Here is a 23019-nt window from a genome sequence, read left to right as displayed (position 1 = left end):
TGGCATTTTTGGTAGGGGGAAAGTACTTCATCAGGAATTTTTCAGCCAACTCATTCCATGTAGTCACCGAGTCGGGAGGAAGAGTGTTGAGCCAAGCTCTAGCTCGATCCCTCAAAGAGAAAGGGAACAATTTCAACCTTAGGGCCTCATCAGTCACTCCTTGTAGCTTGAAGGAGTCACTCACCTCCAAAAATGAACGAAGATGAAGGTGAGGATCCTCAGTAGGCAGCCCACTAAATTGACCCACTGTTTGCAACATTTGGAACATCACGGGCTTTAACTCAAATTGGGGTGCTTGAATTTCAGGCCTAACAATGCCCGGATTGAGCTCATTAAACATGGGGGCAGCGTACTCCCTTATGGCTCTCTCTCTATCATCAGCCATAGCAATTGTATTAGTGACATTATTAGCACCCTCAACTCCTTCAACCTCTTCAGCCATATTAAGGCGATTTTGAGCCCGTTGTTCCCTTAGTCTTCTTCTAATTGTTCTTTCAATCTCGGGGTCAATAGGAGCTAGTTCAATGTCTTCTTGCTCGTTCATATAGTAAATCACCTAAGAAAACACAAGAGCAAGCAAACAAAGTCAGCTCAACAAAGGAAAAAAATAAATTGCAAGTAATTAATTTTACAAGAATTTCTAATTTCAATCCCCGGCAACGGCGCCAAAAACTTGTTGTGAGATTTGATTTGATTAAAATGTGCAAGTGTACACAGTCACAAAACAAGTAATAAAGTAGTAAGTATTCAAGAATCGTCTCCACAGGGATTGCAAATTAAAAAGTAAGCAAAACAATTACTAAACAATTGGAGAAAATTAAAAGTCAAGTGGTTGTTTATAGACTAAGAAAAATATTAAAATAAAATGGAAATACTGAAATTAAATACTGAACTGAACAAGAAAATTGAGAGAAATTTATGAATTGCAAAATGGACTTGAATTTTTGAATTCCCCTATATTATTCGTCCTGAACAAATTGCGAACGTGTTGCTGCAGCAATATTCTAGCAAAACTCCCAGGATAACAAAAAGTTCATTTAACACGCATAAAACTTTCCCAAATTTTATGACCTTAATTCTTCTACCTGATTAAACATATTCCTATGCAAAATCAGACTTAAGAATGCAATCACAGTTCACTCATCATATGTTACACAAGGTAATTAACATATCCCTATATTAATTACTAACATAACCTAACCTAGATTATGACTTGTGTCATTCAAGCTTTTCCTATTACATTCAATCTTTCCAGCATTAAATATAATTAAAATAACTTGCTATTGCTGGCCAAACAACAACAAGAAATCAATTTAAGCACACTTGAATGATCAAGGGAGATTTTACTAAAATAAAGTGCAAGAAATAGATAGATTATAACATAGGGTTCATCAACAATCCAAGCCACCAAGAAATTAGTTCATGGCTGGTTTCATAAACAGTAATTCACAATCAAAACAGCCCATAATATTCAGATTTAGTATCTAACTCAGAAATTAATAACAGAAAGTTTAAGAAAAGAAGAAAGAACAAATCCAAATGATGCTTGAGCTTTCTATGCTTGTCCTCCTTCTTCCTTGTGGGTATCTCAGCTTGTTTCTCTGTTTTTTTTTCTGGTTTTTCTTTGCCAAAAATGGCTGCTGGTTGTCTATTACGGTTGGAGCATTCTTTTGGTATATTAGGTTATCTTCTTCTCCTCCAAAAGTACCATAATGCCCCTCTTTTCCTCCCAAAACAACAAGTCTTCCTTCTCTTTTGTCCTTTTCTCCATTATGCTGATATTTCCTTCTGCCACTGCCACATCAGCTGAAATGTAAGCTTGACTCTTGACTGCCACGTGTTCCATGCTCCAAAATGCAGCTGATCACAATGCTTCAGTTTTGCTGCAGCAATCCTGAATATTCAGCCATCAACACAATAATTTCATCACAATAGACTCTTAAGCTCACTCATTCCTTTGTGCAAATATTTAACTATGAAATCATTATCTTTAACCCAATAGCTATTAAAATCTAAAAAATAATTACACTTAATTAAGATAATGAAAACATCCAAGTTAGCTACAAAAACTAAAAATAAACTAACATCACTCATGATTTTTTCACAAATATAAGTTCAAAAGCACATGAAATAACTCTTTATTCAAGAGTTATTAGAGGTCGATTCCCCAGACTGGGAATGGCCATGGGGAGGTCATCATAGTTAGCTCGGAAGGTGGAGCTCAAGGGATTGTGGTGAATCGTTGGCACTTGTCGCATTTCTTGACGTAATCAAATGAATTTTCTTTGATGGCAGGCTAGAAGTATCCTTGGCGTATGATTTTCTTGGATAGGCTATGCCCCCCAGTGTGGTCTCCACAAAATCCTTCAGGAATTTCTTCCATGATCTTCTTAGCCTCGGGTGGAGTCACTCATCGGAGCAATGGCATAGAGTATCCTCTTCTATATAGACATCCCTCCATGATGGTGTACCTGGGGATCTGATACATCAATTTTCGAGCCTTGGTCCGTTCTTCTGGGAGAATGCCGGTTTCAAGGTACCCAATTATCGGGGTCATCCAGGTTGGCTCGGAGCTTATCATGCATACATCCTCCTGTTCAGGCTCAGTTATACTGGGTGGCGATAGATGTTCGATTGGCACGACGTTCAGCTCGTCGACCTCGGTGGACGTGGCGAGCCTGGCTAAGGTGTCTGCATTCGAATTTTGCTCTCGGGGAACCTGTTCTATCGTGTAAAATTTGAAATGATCAAGTGCTACCTTTGCTTTCTAAATATGCAGCCATTCTCGTTCCACGAACCTGGTATTCCCCTAAGATTTGGTTGATCACTAACTGGGAGTCACTGTAGCAATGTATTGCCTTAGCCTTGAGCTCCTTGGCTATTCGAAGTCCTGCCAGTAGAGTTTCGTATTCAGCCTCGTTATTTGACGCTTCGAAGTCAAATCTTAAAGTGGAGTGAAATCGACTTCCTGCTGGGGTGATCAGTATTATTCCTGCCCCGACCTATTTTCATTGGAAGACCCATCAACATAAAGTTTCCACAGCTCGCGGCCTGGGATTATAACTTCATCGTTAGTCACTCCAGTGCATTCCACTATGAAGTTTGCCAGGGCTTGTCCTCTTATGTTTGTCCTTGGATGGTAGGTGATCTCGAATTGTCCGAGTTCAACGACCCATTTTAGTAATCGGCCCAAGGCTTCTGGCTTGGACAAGACTTGTCTTAGTCGTTAATGGATCAACACATGAATGGGATGCGCCTGGAAATAGGGTTGGAGCTTTCAAGATGAGTGAATTAGGCTAAGAGCCAACTTCTCCATTAAGGGGTATCTCGATTCTGCCCCCAGTAACCTTTTGCTGACATAGTATACAGGCTTCTGCACCTTTTGCTCTTCTCGAACGAGCACAACGCTAATGGCGTGCTCGGTCGTAGCAAGATATAAGCACAAAACTTCCCCCGTGATGGGTTTCGACAAGATGGGAGGCTCCGCGAGGTGCTTCTTGAGCTCCTAGAAGGCTAACTCGCATTCTTCTCTCCACTCGAATTTTTCGCCTCCCCTCAAAATGTTGAAAAATGAAAGACAACGGTTTGTAGATTTCGAGATAAACCTACTTAGTGCCGCCATTCGCCCAGTCAAACTTTGAACATCCTTATGCTTTCGAGGTGAGGGAATATCAATTAAAGCCTGGATCTTGTCCGGATTAGCTTCTATTCCCTGGGCATTTACAATGAAGCCTAGGAACTTTCCTGACGATACTCCAAAAGAGCACTTTTGGGGGTTGAGCTTCATGTCATACCTCCGTAACACGGCAAAGCACTCTTCAAGGTCATCCACATGGTTACTGTTATGTTTAGATTTTACTAGCTTATCATCAACATAAACTTCCATGTTATTACCTATCTGTTTGGAGAACATCATGTTTATGAGTCGTTGGTAAGTGGCTCCATTATTCTTCAGTCCGAACGACATGACATTGTAGCAATACAGTCCTATGTCTGTCACAAAACTCGTGTGCTCTTGGTCTGGGGCATGCATGGCGATCTGGTTATATCCAGAATATGTGTCCATGAATGACATAAGTCCATGCCCAGCTGTGGCATCTACGAGCTGGTCAATTCGAGGTAGGGGGAAGCAGTCCTTAGGACAGGTCTTAATGAGGTCTGAGTAATCAATACAGGTCTGTCATGTCCCGTTAGGCTTCGGGACTAGCACCGGGTTGGCGACCCAATCGGGGTAGAAGGTATCTCGTATGAATCGGTTTGCCTTCAACCTGTTGACCTCTTCCTTTAGGGCCTTCTTCCTGTCATCATCCAGGAGTCTTCGATTTTGCTGCTTCGGGGGAAAGCTTTTGTCAATATTTAGAGCATGGCTTGCCACATTCGGATTTATCCTTACCATATCCGAATGTGACCATGCAAAAACATCCTAGTTCTTTTTCAAAAAGCAAATTAATTGTTATTCCATTTCTTTTGGAAGGTTTTTCCCTACCCTCACTGTCTTCGGGGGGTCTACTTCTTCGAGCCTGACCTCTTCAAGCTCTTCTAATAGCTCGAGGTCAGCTCTTTCCTCTATTCTCGGATCAATTTCTTCATCTATCTCGAAGACTGTTCCGTCCTTATTCTGAATTATGACAAGTGTTTGTGCACTTGTCTGCTTCTTTCCTTTAATGGAAATGCTATAGCATTCCCTCCCTGTGAGTTGGTCTCCCTTCAGTGTCCCGATGGCACTAGAAGTCGGGAACTTGGTGGCCAAGTTCCTTACAGACGAAACTGCCTCCAACCCTACTAGGGCGAGTCTCCCGAGTAGTACGTTGTAGGTCGATGGTAGATCCACTACAACGAATTCAATCATCTTGGTTGTCGAGACCGGGTAGTCTCCCAAGGTTATAGGGAGTTCGATGGATCCCATACATGCAATCCATTCTCCTGAAAAGCCGTATAATGTCGTTGCACAAGCCTTTAGGTCACGAAGTGTGAGTCCCATATTTTCTAGGGTGGCCTTATAGAGGATATTCACTGAGCTCCCGTTATCAACCAGGACTCGGTGAACCCTCTTATTCGCTAGTTGAAGGGTGATGACCAGCGGGTCGTTGTGAGTTAATTGCACATGAGATGCGCCGTTCTCAGTAAAAGTTATAGGTTGAGATTCAACCCTCTGGTGTTTCGGAGCCCTGGGTTCGGGTTCGTAAGGGGACCTGTCACCAGTTTTCAGCTCATTCACGAATCGTTTTTGGGCATTCCTGCCCGATCCTGCGAGATGAGGTCCCCCCGAGATGGTTACGACATCTTCTCCATCAATCGGAGGGGGTCTCTCGTCCTCCCTTGCTCGGGAGTTATTGTTTTGGGCAGGCGGTGGTGCAGCTGCCCTCTGACAGGTAGAAGCCTGATTGGGATTTTGGTTTCTTACATATTGCCTGAAATATCCTCTCGAGATCAGGCCTTCAATCTCATCTTTTAGTTGCCTGCATTCATCAGTTGTATGTCCGATATCTCTATGGAATCTGCAGTATTTACTAGAATCTCTCTTTGCTTTCTGGTTCCTCATGGGGTCCGGATGCTTAAAAGGGACCTGGTTTTCATTAGCTAGGTAGATTTTTTCCCGAGACTCATTCAGCTCGGTATACACTTTGTACATGAGAGAAATACCTTTCCCCTTTCTTCTTCTTTCCTCCTTCCGCCTCAGGATTATTTCCTTCATTCTTCTTTCTTTTAGAAGGGTTATCCACATGGGGTTTTGAGGTCGTAGGATCCGCCGAGGTCGAAGCAGAGTTTACGTTTGTTGTTGTAGTTACGGGCTGAGAGACCATATTCAATGCTGACCTCGCCTCTTCTACATTAACAAACCTCTGAGCTTGTCGATTGAACTCGGTTAAGGACCTTATGGGTTTCCTCTGCATATCTTCCCAGAGAGGACTTCCAGGCATTACCCCGGCTCGGACAGCCATCAGATGACCGCTGTCATCTACGTCATGAGCTCGGGCGACCTCCAAATTGAACCTTGTAAGGTAACTTTTTAATGTTTCATTCGGCTGCTGTCGATCATTGGTCAAGGCAGACGCCTCAGGCCTTATTCCAATCATGGCTCTGAATTGCTTCTTGAAATCTCAAGATAATCGATCCCAAGAAGCAATTGAATGCCTCTTATATTTTTCAAACGAGTTTTTCGCTGGTCCTGTGAGCGAGGCTGGAAACAGCATGCATCTGAGCTCGTAGCCCACGTTACTCGCTCTCATGATTGTATTGAACGTACTCACGTGACTGTATGGATAAGAATTCCCATCAAATGGTGGGACATGAGGAATTCAGAATCCTTGAGGAAACGAGGTGTTGGAAATATGGGGGACGAAGGGCTCAAGTTCCTAGTCGAACTCTTCGTCCCGATCCCGACCTCGTTCATTTTGCAAGAGCCTGAACGCTCTTTCCAGTTGTTCGATCCTTTCTTGGACTGGATCCACGGGGGGTTTGACTTGAAACAGGTTATCGTTGATCACAATTCTAGTTTCGCGCCTCCGCATAGTATTCTTGCGTCCATTGAGGTGATCCCTCAAGTCTGGGTTCGAGGGGTTATCATTACCCCGATTCTGGTTCAGGTGTTCCCGTAGATCTGGGTGATCCCTTCGATTCCCAGTATTTCTGTGTCCTTGGCCATACATACTGACCAATCTAGTATTTCCTGAGCCTTCATTGATATGGCTCGTCGCGCGGTTGTTTCGAGACGGGTTCCTTTCTGGTTGTCTTGTCTCAATAGTGTGAGACCGAGACATTTGGCTTCTCGTGGGTTGGGTACCTCTATGCTCCCTAGTGGTTTCCCCATTCCCATGTTTTCGCCCCGCTCACCTTTCCCTATCACCCTGAGTCGGCTGTGTGTTTCTCCGAGTTGGTGAGGGATACCTTATCGGTGATGGTGGGTGCCTTATGGGTGATAGCAGCTGCCATCCATTACGGGGCCTAGAAGGTCTCGAGTTTGCCTGTGCTGGTTCAGGAACGTTCTGCGTGTTACCAGGATTTTGGGTCCGAGCCTCTGTGGGGGCTCGGTTATTCCCAATCTCGCTCGGTACCTCAGCAGTTGAGTTGGCAGGAGCTCTAGCCCGGGTACTTCTCTGGGGCCTTGAGAGAGCAGGCTGTTCTACAGGTGGCGGAGGTTGCTCCGTTCTTCGTGTGGCAGCATTTTTACGAGGTCTCCCACGAGGCTTGCGTGGTGGAACATGAATATCTCGTGGAGGTGGAGCTTGGGCCTCAGGCGGAGGCGAGGGCTGAGCCGCCTGCGCCTTGGCAGCCAGTCTTGGCTTTCCCAGCTGATGGTTTTCAAGCTCCACAATAGGGACATATCGTTCAGGGTTGTAGTACATGTCCTCGTCGTCCCTGGGGGCCGGTGGTGCTGGTGGTCCTCGAGAGTCAGAGGAACTACTTCTCTCATTAGGGTCCGAATTCATCATAGGCTGCTTCCCGGGGCGCCGGGGGTAGTCAGCTTCTTCTAAGATTTCCTCCTCAGGAACATTAGGATCATTCACGGCCATAGTTGATCCAGGGAGGCTTCTTCGACTAAATAGACTCACGTATGTACTGCTTAATGCTCTCAATGAAAGCACAAAACTATTGACACCGTTTTTTGTCAACTTAAATCGTAGAGCAATTAAACAACGTAACTATGGAGCGAATAAATAAAAAAGAAAAGCAAGAGGGTTTTTACGTGGTTCAGCAGTTAACTCTGCCTAGTCCACGAGTCTATGTTATTAAGGCTTAAAGATTTATGGAAATTCTTCAAAGATGAATTACCCAGAAATTATTCTCCAGCCAAAAGAAATCGACCCCCTACAAGTGGTCATTCCTCCTCTATTTATAGGGGGGTTACAAAGTTCATTCACACATATCTCGGGAAGATATTCTGTATATCAATTTAAATAATGACATTAAATACAATATCTCCTACATATATGGAAACGTCCCATAAGAATCGAGAACGGATAACCGACTAAATAATATCCCTTAAATGTTGGGATTATACAACAATAAATATGTTCATACATAATGGGCTATCCCAGATGACTCATCGGGTCTTCGAGATCAGCGATTGACCCTGTGGCTGTCAAGACTTATGGTACTGTTACGAGTTTGCCACCCTACTTCAGGACATGCTCGGAGTAGATTGATACTATCGAAGCTATCATACTCGAGCCTGCACTTCCCAAGCTCAGACTGTTTCATTCAACAATCGATAATGGATGTATCGCAACGTCATCATGTCATTTTGAACTTAGAAAGCATCCCGAGGTTACACATCTTCGAGGTTGTTGTTTTACTTCAGAGATCTTGCAGCTGGACCATACAATGTTTTTATACATTTTGAACTCACACTTGACGAGTCCAGTTTTCAAGGTCATAACCTCTGGTCTTGAAATCTGGGCGTAACAGTTAATGTTTAACATTGTAAGCAGCTCAATAAGTCTATATTGGTCATTTGAATTTGCTTTGTAAACAATACGACATAGTTGTTAGATCGGTTGTACTAATGAAAAATACTTATTACTTAAAAAAAATTAAACTGATAATTCATTTACAATTTTGATTTTTTTTCTTACAAAAAAAAAAAAAAACGAGTCCCTTCCACGTAGCTATAGGCAGTGATATACATAGATTACATTATTTATGGATTATGCTTTAGTAGTTAGGTAAGTTGAATTTTTAAAGCATTAAGAAGGTTATAGTATGTTCTTGTATTTAATAAGTATTTGATTTCTTTCGGATTTGGGTAAAATATTTAATGTTATCATTGAATTATATTTATCGTGAGATTGGATATCTATCTAACAATTTTGTTGTTTCAGTTTTAGATTTTTAGTTTTGTTTTGTTTTTTTCATCTTTATTTTCGAAGTTAGCCAAATTGTTGGGTTGTATGTCTTCATCAGGTTTAGTTATCTTATAAAGGGTTTACTTTTATATTTCCTATTGTTTTATAATTCAATTAAAATTATATGAATATTATTTATTTGTTTATTTAATTTAAGTGGTATCAAACTCACACAATTATTTATTTAGTATTTAATCCCAAAGATTAAAAACTAATATTCATGTAGTTTATTACGTAAACTAAGTGTTGTATTTAAATCTACTAGATATAAACAACGTGCAATAAGCACGCTTTGCTTAGTTTTATTTATAAAATTTATTAATTATTTTTATTAAATTTATATAAATTTTAAATAAATATCTTATTTTAATTAAATAATTTATTTATCTTTGTTTAAGTTTATGTTTGTTTTAGTTTTTGAATTTGTAAGTGACAACAACATATTATATATTATATGTTTAATGTAATATTAAATATTATACGTGAATTTTTAATTTAAGTTTATTGCTAGTTTTTTTTAAAAACAATTTGTTGCTAATTCATAGTAGATTATATTATATGTTTAATATGATACTATTATAATAAGTGAGTTTAATTAAATTTTACTTAAATTATAAAACGTATGATTTTATTATTTTTAAATAATTATTATTGTAAAATATCTTAAAAATATTATATTTTAATTTTTTTAATTATTTATTATTTTAAAATAATTATCATTGTAAAATATCTCAAAAATATTATATTTTAATTTATTTAATTATTTATTATTTTTAAATAATTATCATTGTAAAATATCTTAAAAATATCATATTTTAATTTTTTTAATTATTTATTTTATTTTATTTAAGTTTAAGTGTTTACAAACTACAGTTAAACATAAGAATATTCCATTAAAGTTAACGTTAAAAAAATAAAAAACCGTTAAAATTAAGAATTTTTGTTATTTACACACTTATTATATAGAAGAGATAAGTCAGAGACTAGATATTTATTATTGCTATTTCTTTTAATATTTGAAATGTAATAAAGTTGAAGTGTGAAAGTAGTTTAGCTAATTAACTATATTACTTATATACTTTGCCAAAATTGTGTCACTAAAAAAGACTTTGGAAAAAAAAGTGTCTAATAAAATAGACTGCCTACTCGTGGACGTAGATCATCTTAGAATTCTCATTCATTCCTAATCAAATACTGGATTCATTATTATTGTTGGCAAAAATATGTGTGAGCACTAATTGTCATTTTTAGAAAGAAAGTGTTAAACTAAGAGAATGAACTAAAATTGAAATCCTTTAAAGAAAACAAAGTTAACACTAAAATTGTAATTAAAGAAGATATTTTTGTTTTTGTTTTTTATTTGTCTATAATGAAATGATATAGACATAGAATCAAGTAACATACATCCATCCATGGTGAAAATCACACATTCACCAAAAAACCAAATTAACAAGAGCATACAACATTAAATTACAATAATAAATCGGCCTAATATTACAAATACATATCGCACTGCCTCTCCCCTAACTCGAGATCACTTAGAACGCAAGCAACAAAGTTGCCAACACAAATGAACCCCCAATGACCTTCATGTTACCGACTAAGCCAGCAGCTGTGCTAGGTGGCGACTTCTCGGTGGTGGGAGGAGTGTTGGGGGTGGTGGGTGTGGAGGGAGTGGAGGGTGTGGAAGGAGTGGAAGGAGTAGAAGGAGTGGATGGGGTGCTAGAATCCTTAACATCGACTTGAAGCTTCATGCCATTACCACAGTGGCCAGCAGTAGGGCAAATGAAGTATCGAGAACCAGATTTGTCGAGAGTAATGGTAACAGTTGTGCCACCATGGGATTTTAGCACATTGGAGGTGCCGCAAGCAGCGTAGTCACTTGAGTCTACTTCATCAACTTTGTGGGTAGTGTCGTAGTTGAACACTAAAATATCATATAATAAAATAATTATTAGTTAAAAGATAGAAAGAAAAAAAAAAGATTTTTATGATATCTAGATAAATGAGTAGAATTGTAAGTTGTAATGATATGTGCACACAAAATATAAAATAATATTACATATGAGATAATATTTTAATTAATTATATTTATTTGAGACGAGGTTCATTATATTAAAAATATTGTCATGAAAATAGATATAATATTTTAGTATAAATAAATAGAGTAGGAGTTTGAGTGGAATAACTTTACTTTTTTGTTGGCACATTTGACATTATTCATTGTATGATTTGTGTTCAAAGTTATTATAATGACTAAATCACTTAAAACTTATACACATAGTGATTTTAAGCAATTTTGTTTTAATATGACAACACACCATTTTAAGCTATATGATTGATAAACTCTTCTTTTTCTAATTTTACAAGTTAATATATATAAATAAATAATTAGTCACCTTTTTGGTGGTATACTCGATAGTCCTTTTCGATAATATATAATTTAGGTGATTACGTACCAAATTTTAAGAGTTGTTGCGAAAGAATCATCCCAACAACTACATGGGTGGTCCCAAAAATAACTAACATCTAATATTTTAAATAGGTGGCAAAGATTACATAACAAATTACGACATGGTGTGAGTTGTCATATTTAATTATTTATTTAAAAATTATGAAAAAAATTATAATTTAACCACTTAATTTATTAACGTTATGACAATTTCTTATAATATATATACTTTTTTTAAAAGGAATAAAAACGCAGATCTTTTTTTTTTAATTAAATCAGAATTGGCTTGTGTAATATAATTGAAATGTTATATAATTAACTATTCATTAGTTTATATAAGAAAAAAAAGACTATATATAGTTTTGTACCTATTCACAGTACAAAAATATGGAATCTTTCAATGTTATCATATATCAAGTCCAAAATAACATTTATAAAATATAGAGACCGTTAATCATACTTTGATTATTAGTTTAGTAAATTACATTACATAATTAATTTTATATAAAAAATATATAATTCAAACTGATGTTTTTTCTTTTTCTTTTTCATTATAAAATTATATACTTGTATTTATGGTATCTCTCTGTACAATAGATTGCATTTTGATATATAGACGAAGGTGAGATATTAGAAAAGAACAAGAAAAAAGTTCATTAATTATATAATTTGCCCTTTTTTTCAAGATAGTTTAATTTTTGTTCAATAATTTTTTTGATAAATGTATTAAATGCTATAATGAATATATGTTATATAAGTTTAGTAGTAAAAGAGAGAGAGAGAGAGAGAGAGATCTTACCAAGAGTGTCACCCACTAAAAATGTCTTATCAGAAGCCCAAGTAGTATAGTCTACGCCGGAGGCCCAGCCGGAGCTATCACCGACGGTGTAAGTTGCTCCATAGACCGCCGGAGCCGCCATCAAGAGAACTAGGAGAGCGGTTGCCATGGCGGCCATATTGATCTCTAAGAATTTGTAAGTGTTTGGATCAAAAGAAAAGAAAAAACTAAGAGAGAAAATTATATGATGTTGATGAATAATATTATTGGTTTCTAAGCTAGCTTGTGATGTGTTATATATATAGACAGCTCGATCAAAAAGCTTATAATAATATATAATTTGTGAAAGGAAGATGTCAATTCAAATCATGCTTCAATAAAATATGTATATGAAAAGTTAGTCACCTACCAAACCCTGTAGGCTTTATCCTTTTGCTATTTCCATTCCAAGATGGCTATATTATAATATATATATATATATGTATAATGATATATAATAAACTATATATTATAATTGAACTGACCATCTGGAATCATCCTACATTTTTTTTTGGGTGTGTCTACCTAATGCAATTCTGTGACTAATAATTGGTTCTATTATTCGCTGTAATAATTTTGGAGTTCTCTAGTATTATTTATTTTTGAATTATAATAATTATCGTCCAATTATAATTGAGATGAGAATACAAATTAACTAGCTAGTTATATAATTTATAAGATAAATACCTTATTTTCTTACTAGGTTTTAGATCTAATTATTAATTTGAGATTAAATTATTGAGCCGTCCCGACCACTAATCATACAGTCTCACATCTACAACTCATCACTACTATTATATAAATATATCAACATATATTCTATATATCACTGAAATTATTTTTATCTTGAACAACATTTTAGTAACAAATTTGTGACTAAAAGTAATTTTGATTACAACAATAAATTATAATTTTTATGACTGATAATTTTAATTATAGATGTTTTAGTGTTAATATAAGTATAATGATACTTTTTTAGTTACAAATTTTATTGTATATTTGGTGTTATAATGAGGTTAATAAAGTAAAATAGTTCTGCCGTCGATTTTGAATTCATGTATCAGCTTCTCAAAGACTCGTTAATAAGACAACCTTGTCTCTACATTATTATTATACATAAATACATACATTATTTATACATATATATAATTTTAATAAATAAAGTCACTCGATTTTTTTTTTTTAAATGTATATGTACATTGGATATATTCATATTAAAACGAGTAAACTTTCCTTTCAAAAAAAAAAAACGAGTAAACTTAACCGGAAAAGATCAAACAAGGTTAGGTGGGAGACATTGAGTACATATTGACCAAAACTAACAACTAACCCAACCCAAGCAAGTCATCAATAAATTAAACTCTCTAATTTACATAAAGCTATAACCCAAATGGAATATTATTATTGGAAACTTTATTAATTTTTCCATGATCTAATAATCATGACTTCACCATATCTTCATGTTTTAAACATTTTCTATTATTATTATTATTATGATTATTATTATTTTAGGGTTTTATAAGGTTTCTTCACATGCACCCCACGTATAGGCTGCTCTAGATATACACATTTATGTATCTATATATATGTATTAATTGATTCCTCTACCAAAAAGAAATTAAATTAAAGAAAGTGTTAGTTATAGTATTAGGAAAATGATTTGTCACGTATACATGTTGACTATATATATGTTAACTAATAATAAACTATAGATAATTGGTGGAGTTGTTAACACATGCTTCAATAATTTATTTGTTGGAATATTTTTCCACCTATTAATTGATTCTACTGTATTTTCAAACCTTGTAACTTCTTTAGTTCATATATATTCTAGAACTAAATCAACGGTTCGTATGAGAGGATCATCATCGTGGGGTATATACGTGGCAAATTGATGATACATTGAATTTTTTATTTTATTTTTTGCAGCAATTGATATATTGAATATTGATCACACATTTATTTTAAAAAATATCTTTATATATAATTTTTTTGAAATATTTATATCATACAATTTATATTTTTATAATATAATATAATAAAATAAAAATTCGAGTTTATATACCAAGTTAGAATCTCGGCTTTAAATTGGTAAATAATTATACATTTAAATTCAACTGTTTTGAGACTTTCTTTCTTATCATTTTTTTTTCTCTTTTTTCTATGGCAGAATTAAGTTTGCTACAACATATTATCAACAAAAATACATTTTATTGGTGAATTTATTGTTAACCAATTTTAAATTGAGACAACAATTTTTTTTTACCAATGTACAAAAACTGGCATTTGAAAAATAGAATGACACCAAATGGTATAAACCCTACAAATTATGATATGATATATTGACAAAAAAGTTCTATTGCATATCTATATTAATTAATTAGTAATAATTAATAGGGACTACAAAAATAATATAATATGATTCCAATTGAAAAATAAGCTCTCAAAATTATTTTAAAATATAACACATTACTATGTAATCAACTCCTTACCGAACAATCAATATATTATAGTGCCTAATTTCTAGGACTTATTATAATCCAATCGAACCTCTCCCATTGTGGAAGATTCTTTGGTTTTGGTAATTTCATATTCTTATTTCATGTAACTTTATAATAATTTTCAATTTTTTGTTATAAAATAATTGACATAGCTACATTAATTCCGGATCCACCATTATATATATTAGTTTCTGAAATTATATTTTGTATAATTAAATAAATATATATAAATTAATATGCATATTTTTTCGACCTAGCTAGCCAGTCAACGATTGATTTCTTATTATTACAGAACAAAGATGAGACGACGTTTACTTTCGTTGTCGTTTTCCTCATCAAACGCGCAAAGAACTTTTGACTTGTTCATGAATTTAGTCGTTACCTTTTCTTTTATTATTCAATTTTAAAATAATTTAATTTGCTTAATGAATTATTTATGTCATTATGTACACAAAGATCACATATACGTTATTACATTTGGAAAATGAAAGTCACATACGTTGACTATTTCGTTACAGAATTGGTGGAATAGTTAAAAAAAAAAAAAGAATTTCACATGAATAGTATAAAAATATATCTATATAATAATACGCAGTGAATTTTGTCAAATTATTGACTAAATTACGGTACTAAGAACCCTTAAATTACGTTTTTTTATTAATCAATTAATTATAATTAATCTTAGAATTATTTTTGTGTATTGATGAATATGGCTCTATAAAAATTTTGTGATCTTTCAACAACTCTAATAAGTCTAATTGATATTGCTAACTAGTGTTGGCCGTCTTAGCTAATGAGCCACCTCTTTCAACTAACAGCCTTTGCCAAAATACTTGATTTTTTTCCCCATATATAAGTAGATGCTTCCTTTTTTTCTTTTTCTTATTATTATTATTTTTTTGAAAAATGACTTCATATTAGATTAGTGCTGCATGTCCTCATCAATCCGATGTATAAAAAATTTAAATTATCCCGAAAACTAATTTTTGTCAATGCATATGTCATTTGATTTCCCTTGCGAAGAATATAGAGACAAAATTAAACATGACAAAAATAAAGAAAATGTTGGATAGCTCCATTAATAAGATCATCCACAAAGAGACTTCTATTGTTCTGAATATCGCTCTCCAAAGTTTAAATTCTCAGAAAGATCCATATTATTCTGAATAGTATTGGTGACAATTCTGCAGATACTCTCCAAAGAGTGAATCCTTATCCCTTTCCGATTAGATGATTCATTTTTAATCTTAGAAAATTTATTGTAACGCCCTGTAATAATCCAAGACCGTTACACCGTGTGTTAGAAATAGTGCTTAACTCGTTAAGTGAGTCATTTTGTCTTAAAAGTATAATTAATGTTAAACCACAGTTTAGGTATATTGAAAATTTTAGTCAATAAATTAAACTTTTAATTAAAAAGATTTGAATAATTACAAAGGATCCCAAAGGATTTTAATCAAAACACTGACTTAACAAAATTACAAAACCAGCCAACCTAAGCGGCAAATATTGAGCTAATAACCCCTATTCCTCAAAAGTATTTTGACTGTGGCGGCTGAGCAGGCTGAGTATGTATACGCTGCCCCTATAGCTCTCTAACTCATGGTTGGTCCAGCTTTTCTTTACCCTTACCTGTACCATAAAGCACCCGTGAGCCGAGACCCAACAAGAAAACTATTACGACATTTAAAACTCATAATAAGCATGACAATAGATAACACAATTCATATCAATCCAATATTCATTCATATGACTTGTGCCGAACTAATGGGTTCATAACCCTTAAGTGACCCCACCATCTCGATCTTAATTGCACATGCAATTTACCGAATACGACCAGTGCCAATCACTCACAAATAACTATTCAGCAATCAGATGCAACAAATAAAGCTTGATAGAATCACACAACCATTATTCACAATTTAAGTACAGTCATAATTGTTTTCATATAATAGGGTCAATGCTCAACGCATGGTGCAAGTGTCTGTTTTCTTACCTTAAGTTTTGAGAAAATTAGCGAAGCGACCCTGAGTACAATCTCTTTCACCCGAGCCTTGCAGAAAACCCTAGTCACAACACCAATGATACATTTATCAGGGCTAATTCAAATATTGGGCTCCAAGACCAAGCCCTAGCTCTCGGGACCTCAGATTCCACTAAACCGAGTAGCAGAATTGTCCTAGAGCCCTTCAATTTGGTTTCCCCAAAACCCTAAGCAAAGGTACCCTGAAATTTCTTTTAGAGCCGCGACGCCCCCTAACAGCGTTGTGGATCCACCATAGACCGAGTAGTCCACTTAGAAAATATGCATTTTGAGTCGCGGCGCTCCAACAAATAGAGATTTTTCCCTATCCAAAAGTCATACATTAGCGCTGCGACGCCCTTTGGAAGGGCCGCAGCGCCATGATGGTTAGAGGGCAAACCCTGCCCTCAAGGAAACTCAAGCGGGTCGTGGTGCTCACCACAAACGCCGCAGCGCTACCGCGAGAAAACTCAAAAATGTGTTTTCAAACCAAATACCAAACCCAAAAATTGCCCATAGCAGACATCCCAATCAGTATATTAAGAGTTTCGACCTCCAATAGCTTACCCAAGCAGCAAACAACACCAAATTACCTCTAAGATTCTAGAATTATCATTCATCCCCATAAGTTCTCTAAACTCAAAAACTAAAGGATAAATCAATTGAAATCTTCTTACCTCAGTGATGATTCTGAAAATTACTAAAATTAAAATGCCCTTTTTGTTGCTGCCAATTCCCTCCCTAGCTCTACTCACCCTTGAATCCACCACCACAAAATCAAGAGCTTCACAAGATACTTGGCTCCAATACTACTTGAAGAGGGAAACTTTGAGGGAAAAATGAGAGAAAATGTAAGTGACCCAGCCCAACACTTACCTCATTAATTTAATTCTAAGGTAAAAAGACCATCCTACCCCTTGCCTGTACTAAATCTCCAAAGCATCCCTAAGGACATTTTGGTCATTAGCTTCTATTTCCCCACTAAACCTCAATTTATACTCATAATTTCCAAGTTAATCAACCAATTCCACTAAACCCAAATATTTCTCTCACTTAATTACATTTACCAATAAATCCAGGTAGTTTTGCCAAATTACCAAAATACACTTAGGTTCACCCCGAGTTGGGTATTTATCCTTGTTGTAACTTTTTCGCTAAATTGCTCAAAAGGACTGACTCATGTCAAATATCACAAATATATCAACATAATAACATGGCTCAAGCACATAACATATAAAATTACAATTATACCATCAACGGATCAAAATTACGAAAATGCATATTTTTGACAAAAGAATGCCTTTAAGCATATTTAATACACATAAACAATCATATCATAATATAACTCATATAATCCACATAATCACATATATATAATTAAAATCACTTAATTCACCAAAATTCTCAATTATGTCCTCCCAGCACACTAACCAAGGTACTAAACCTCATTAGGAGTTTTGTTTTTTTGACATTGTAGAAAATGTATTATATATATACGATCCAAAAAATAATATACTTAATATATCAAGATCATTTAGCTATATAAAAAAATAAAGTCATTTATTTATTGATTGGAATGAGGCAAAGAGATGTATATTCATATTTGTAGCTAATAACTAGGGGTTATCTATGAAAGAGTTATTGTATATATTAGAATTCTTAACTACAACTAAAATTCAATGAATGAGTAAAAGATTGCTATAGATATTCCTTCAACTTCAATTAAATAATTGCTTACCATTTCAAACTAATTTTGACAATCAGCAATTATAAGATAATATATAAATAATAACTTTTTTTTCCCAATCTCTCTTATTTTGTTCAAGAAGGATGTCTTCAACTTTAAGTAAAAATGCCATATACTATTTCAAACTATGCATTTGTATTCAAACTTTAAAATAATTTAAAAAGAGGGAAATCACATTGACACTCGATCATTTATGTTCAAACTATAAGGACATCTTATTCCAAAACAAATTTTTCTTTTTTGTATTTAGTATTTAGTTGTAGCAACTTGTTGGGCAAATTGATATCTTAAAAAAAAATCTATTTTTGCAATAATTACTATAAACATTAAATAATTCTTTTATTATTGGAGGGTTTTATGTTTTATTATTTATTTAAAAAAAAGCTTTAATAAAAATAATTTGGTAGTGTAAATTAATTAGAAATGAGAAAGTGAGTTTAATTTGAGGAATATAGTTAGGTATGAATTGAAAGGGCGGCAGCCGCCTATTCCAAGTGTACAAAAAGCTTTCTATTAAGAAAAAAAATGGATATTTGTTTGGTCAATGTGAAACAGCCATCTTAGTTTCTTCAAGTTCTACTTTCATGTGAAAATAATTAAAATTATATGATTCCATCCAATAAAAAGGATAAGAACTTTATAATTAAAAGAAAACATAATACTTGTAAAAAAAAAACAAATTAAGTGCATAAATACCTAATAATGATGTATTCGATTTATTTTTATTTTTATTACAAAAAACACTAAAATAGTGTAGTCAAAAGTCAAAATTACATACTCCGTCCAGCTCCATTAAATTTAACTACAATGACAACTATAGAACAACGATTTATGCGGCAAATATCTCTTAAAAGATAAGTTTAAAATTTCTATGATAAATATGTAAAAATAATAATACCATATATGGAAGAAAAAAATTATTAGTTACAAAAATATATATAATCTTAAAATCTATACAACTATCTATAGATATCTCTTCTATATAATAAGTGTGTAGATAAAGAAATTTTTTAGTTGTAACGGTTTTTTATTCTTTTAATGTCAACTTTAAGAGAATATTTTTATATTTAATAGAATAATTTTATATTTAATGATAATTTGTAAACACTTAAACTTAAATAATTAAAAAAATTAAACTAAGATATTTTTTTTTAGATATTTTACAATGATAATTATTTAAAAATAATAAATAATTAAACAAATTACAATATGATATTTTTAAGATATTTTACAATGATAATTATTTAAAAATAATAAAATCATATGTTTTATAACTGAAATAAAATTTAATTAAACTTAAACTCATTTATTAGAATAATATCATATCAAATATATAATGTAATCTACTGTCAATTTGCAACAAATTTCTTTATTTAAAAAACTAGCAAAAAACTTAAATTTAAAATTCACATATAATATTTAATATTACATTAAACATATAATATATAATCTCTTGTTGTCACTCTCAAATTCAAAAACTACAACAAACATAAACTTAAACAAAAATAAAAAAATTATTTAATTAAAATAAGATATTTATTTGAAATTTATATGACATTAATATAAATTTAATAAAAATAATTAATAAATTCTATAAATTAAAATAAATAAATGTGCATATTGCACGTTGCTTGTATCTATATATATTAATTTATATATTTTGTACAAAATATATATAGAAAATAAAATAACTTACATAAGTAGATATAACATATAAATGGAATGTGTACTATCCACTTTTATTTTTCTCAGAGAAAGAAAAATGAAAAAATAAATATTTTAAAATATCATGGAGGGTGTAATTTGTTTGAGTAGAAACAATTCAAGGCAGTTCATTATTTATTTTGGCTCTTTACCTCTAAATCAAAGGGTGAACTTTGGTCACAAATTTAGTACCAAAACCCACAAACATGATAGCTGAAAAATAAAAATAAAAAACCACAAACTGATCAAACAAAGGGTTGTCTTTCACAAACAGTTTATCAAAATAAATAATGATTATGATTTGAAAGTATTGAATGATAGTGATATTTTAGATTTTAATTTTTAGTATGAACTACAATAATTAACAATAATAAAGAAAATTTTAGAAAATCACACTACAATTTTTTTTTTTACTTTGTAACTCAAAAAATATTATTATATTTATGTTGTCACTAGAAAGTTCATAACTAAATGTAATTTTAGTCGCAGCAAATTTCATCATTATTATAATAAATTGGGACTAAAATTGTATTAGTGGCAACTTGTAACTAAAATTATATTACTTTCTAATAATAAATAATTTTTTATTGTTACTAAAAATAAACTTGATCAACCTTGGTGAAAATTAGATCGATAAATATAGATGCATATTTGGAAATTTGCTGATATAATTCAAGTATGATAATTCATATTATTATGTATTATCTATATTTAGATTTACACTACACAATGCACATCAATTCAAATCTTTTTGATTAACTAATTTCATAAAATTATTTGACTTCATAAATGTTGTGAATTTGAACGTATTTGTTAATAATTATATTTTATTTTTGTCTCCATACTAACGTGCCAAATTTAATTATCACATATGATCCTTACAAATATTTATGGAAAACTCTTTTTTAAGTTTTGTTTTATAAGAAAAATACAGACAACAAAATTTCTTCAATTGGCTCAATAAGAACTTTCCTTGTATAGAAGGTAGTCATTACCGTTAGTGGTTAACTGAGTTTAAGACTTTCTGTGTTTAGAAAGTCTGAAACTTATATATATTAGCTTAAGCCTAAGTGTCCAATGAGTTGTTTTCAGAAGAGAATTACAATTTGGTTAAGAGAGAATCAGTAAGAGAAAATGTTATATTATTTTTAAATAATATAATGTCAGATTAAATAATAAAGATATAATTGTGACAAATGAGTTTGTCATATTTTGTAACATATTCTGAAAGTTACAAATAAGTGTGACAAATATGTTTGTCTAAATTTATAATATATTTTTTGGAGTTACAAATCTTACAAATCAGTAACCATTTGTAACCTCCAAAAAATTACCAATTAATGTGTAAAATAAAAGTTACACATTTTTAATATTGAATTTCATGAGCTATATGTTTAATAGTTGTTGGAGATATGATTTTGACTGTCATTAGGTGAATGGAAGTTACAGAATCAAAAGGAATTGAATTGAGACGTTCTTGTTGAAAAAATGCAAAATTGGGAGGTTACTCAGTGCCTCCAGGTCGTGACCTGAAATTTTCAAGGCCACGACCTGGGAGGTTGACAGCCAGATCCCATTTTGCATTTAACAACAATTTAAACATGTAAATCACTTCTAGTAACTCCCAAATCTTCTCTTTAATTTCATAAACACTCAATTTAACATTGGTAACGACCAATGGGATTGGTGGAATTTGAAATTCAAAATGTACCAAAACTCTATTAATAGAGTCTAATATTCACTTGCAAGACACATTATTTCTATCTACTAAAGCACTTGACTAGAAATTCACCAAAGATTTGATAATTCCAAAGATCTATTTTTATTTGTGAGTTTCCCTAGTGCTTAGAGAATATAGAGAAATAAGTTTTTGGACAAAAGTTTTGAACCTTATTCAAGTTTGTAATCTCCACTACTCTAGACTTAAGGTTGTGTGAGTGTAAGAGTGTTCTTTATTTTTATTTTCTAGTCCTTATATTTACTTGAATAATTATTATTTTGAGTTATATCTTTTCTAAACTATATCCTCTTTTCTTCTTATTTATGTGTATTTTTTGTTTTAGAGTTGTAACATTTATCTAATTTATATTTGTTGCTTAAGTTGTATCTTGGTTTCTATTATATTTTATTTAAATATACTTATTGTTTAAGTTCTTTTGTATTGGTGTTGAATAATCACAACAATTTTAATTATATATATATAATGGAGAATTCTGGCGTCCCTCACAGGACTGAGTCCTTCATGTGGGGCCCAGATTTTTGCCAAGTATCACTTTTAAATTAGTGTTAAAATGTTGACTTTTTAATATTTTTACTTGGTATAACCGGTTGTATAACTGACTGTGTTTTTTAGCTGACACAATTTAAATAAGTGGGGGTAGAAGTGTAATTTTAGGTCCAATAAACTATACAGTTGAGGGTTTTATAGTAAATTTAGAGAGGAGTTGGGACTTGTTTACGATTGTGGACACGTAAATATTTGGCTGCTACTAAGTAACTATTATAATTGACTTACACAAATGTATAATAAAATAATGTAACAAAAACTGAAACTGTTTATTTTTTTTATACGGTATAAGAAATGAATATAAAGTGGTGGAAAGTTTTTAATATTAATAATAATTTTTTTAAATGTATGGATTATTGAATGACACACCGCATTACCATTTAGTAGTTAATTTTTGCATGGACTTTTTGTTTTGCATGAATATTTGGCATATTGGTATATGTATTAGTCACGTAAGAAGTTTCATTCTGATAAGTAACTTTTGAGGGTTTGTTAAGTGAGAAAATTAAAGTACAACGCAACGAGAACATATATTTTAGTGTTAGTTTGTACATTTTTTTTTATTAAGTTTCAATGCTTTGGTTTTTGTTTGAAGTCATTTTTCTTCTAATATTGGATGACTTCATAATCTACGTCTAATTA

The 23019-nt window shown here is 32.8% G+C and overlaps 1 protein-coding gene across 1 annotated transcript; it reads right to left on the bottom strand.

The window, feature by feature from the left end:
• Positions 1–10168: 10168 nt before the first annotated feature.
• Positions 10169–12470, bottom strand: LOC133803847 (uclacyanin-3-like). The gene is made up of 2 exons (XM_062241985.1): positions 12098–12470; positions 10169–10773 (listed from the first exon to the last, which is right to left on the bottom strand). The coding sequence occupies exons 1-2, from the start codon at positions 12252–12254 to the stop codon at positions 10385–10387; spliced, it is 546 nt and encodes a 181-aa protein (XP_062097969.1). The 5' UTR covers positions 12255–12470; the 3' UTR covers positions 10169–10384.
• Between the last annotated feature and the right edge of the window lie 10549 nt (positions 12471–23019).

Source organism: Humulus lupulus, chromosome X, assembly GCF_963169125.1.
Source record: "Humulus lupulus chromosome X, drHumLupu1.1, whole genome shotgun sequence".
NCBI classification, from domain to species: domain Eukaryota; kingdom Viridiplantae; phylum Streptophyta; class Magnoliopsida; order Rosales; family Cannabaceae; genus Humulus; species Humulus lupulus.
Note: the sequence above shows the minus strand (reverse complement) of the source record. Positions and strands in the feature narration are given on the sequence as shown.

What these genes read in the sequence shown, in the direction of transcription:
- LOC133803847 (XM_062241985.1), bottom strand. Translation starts at nt 12,254, where the DNA reads ATGGCCGCCATGGCAACCGCTCTCCTAGTTCTCTTGATGGCGGCTCCG. An exon ending in TTTAGTGGGTGACACTCTTG is followed by an intron (nt 10,774 to 12,097) that starts GTAAGATCTCTC and finishes ATGATATTTTAG; the next exon opens with TGTTCAACTACGACACTACC.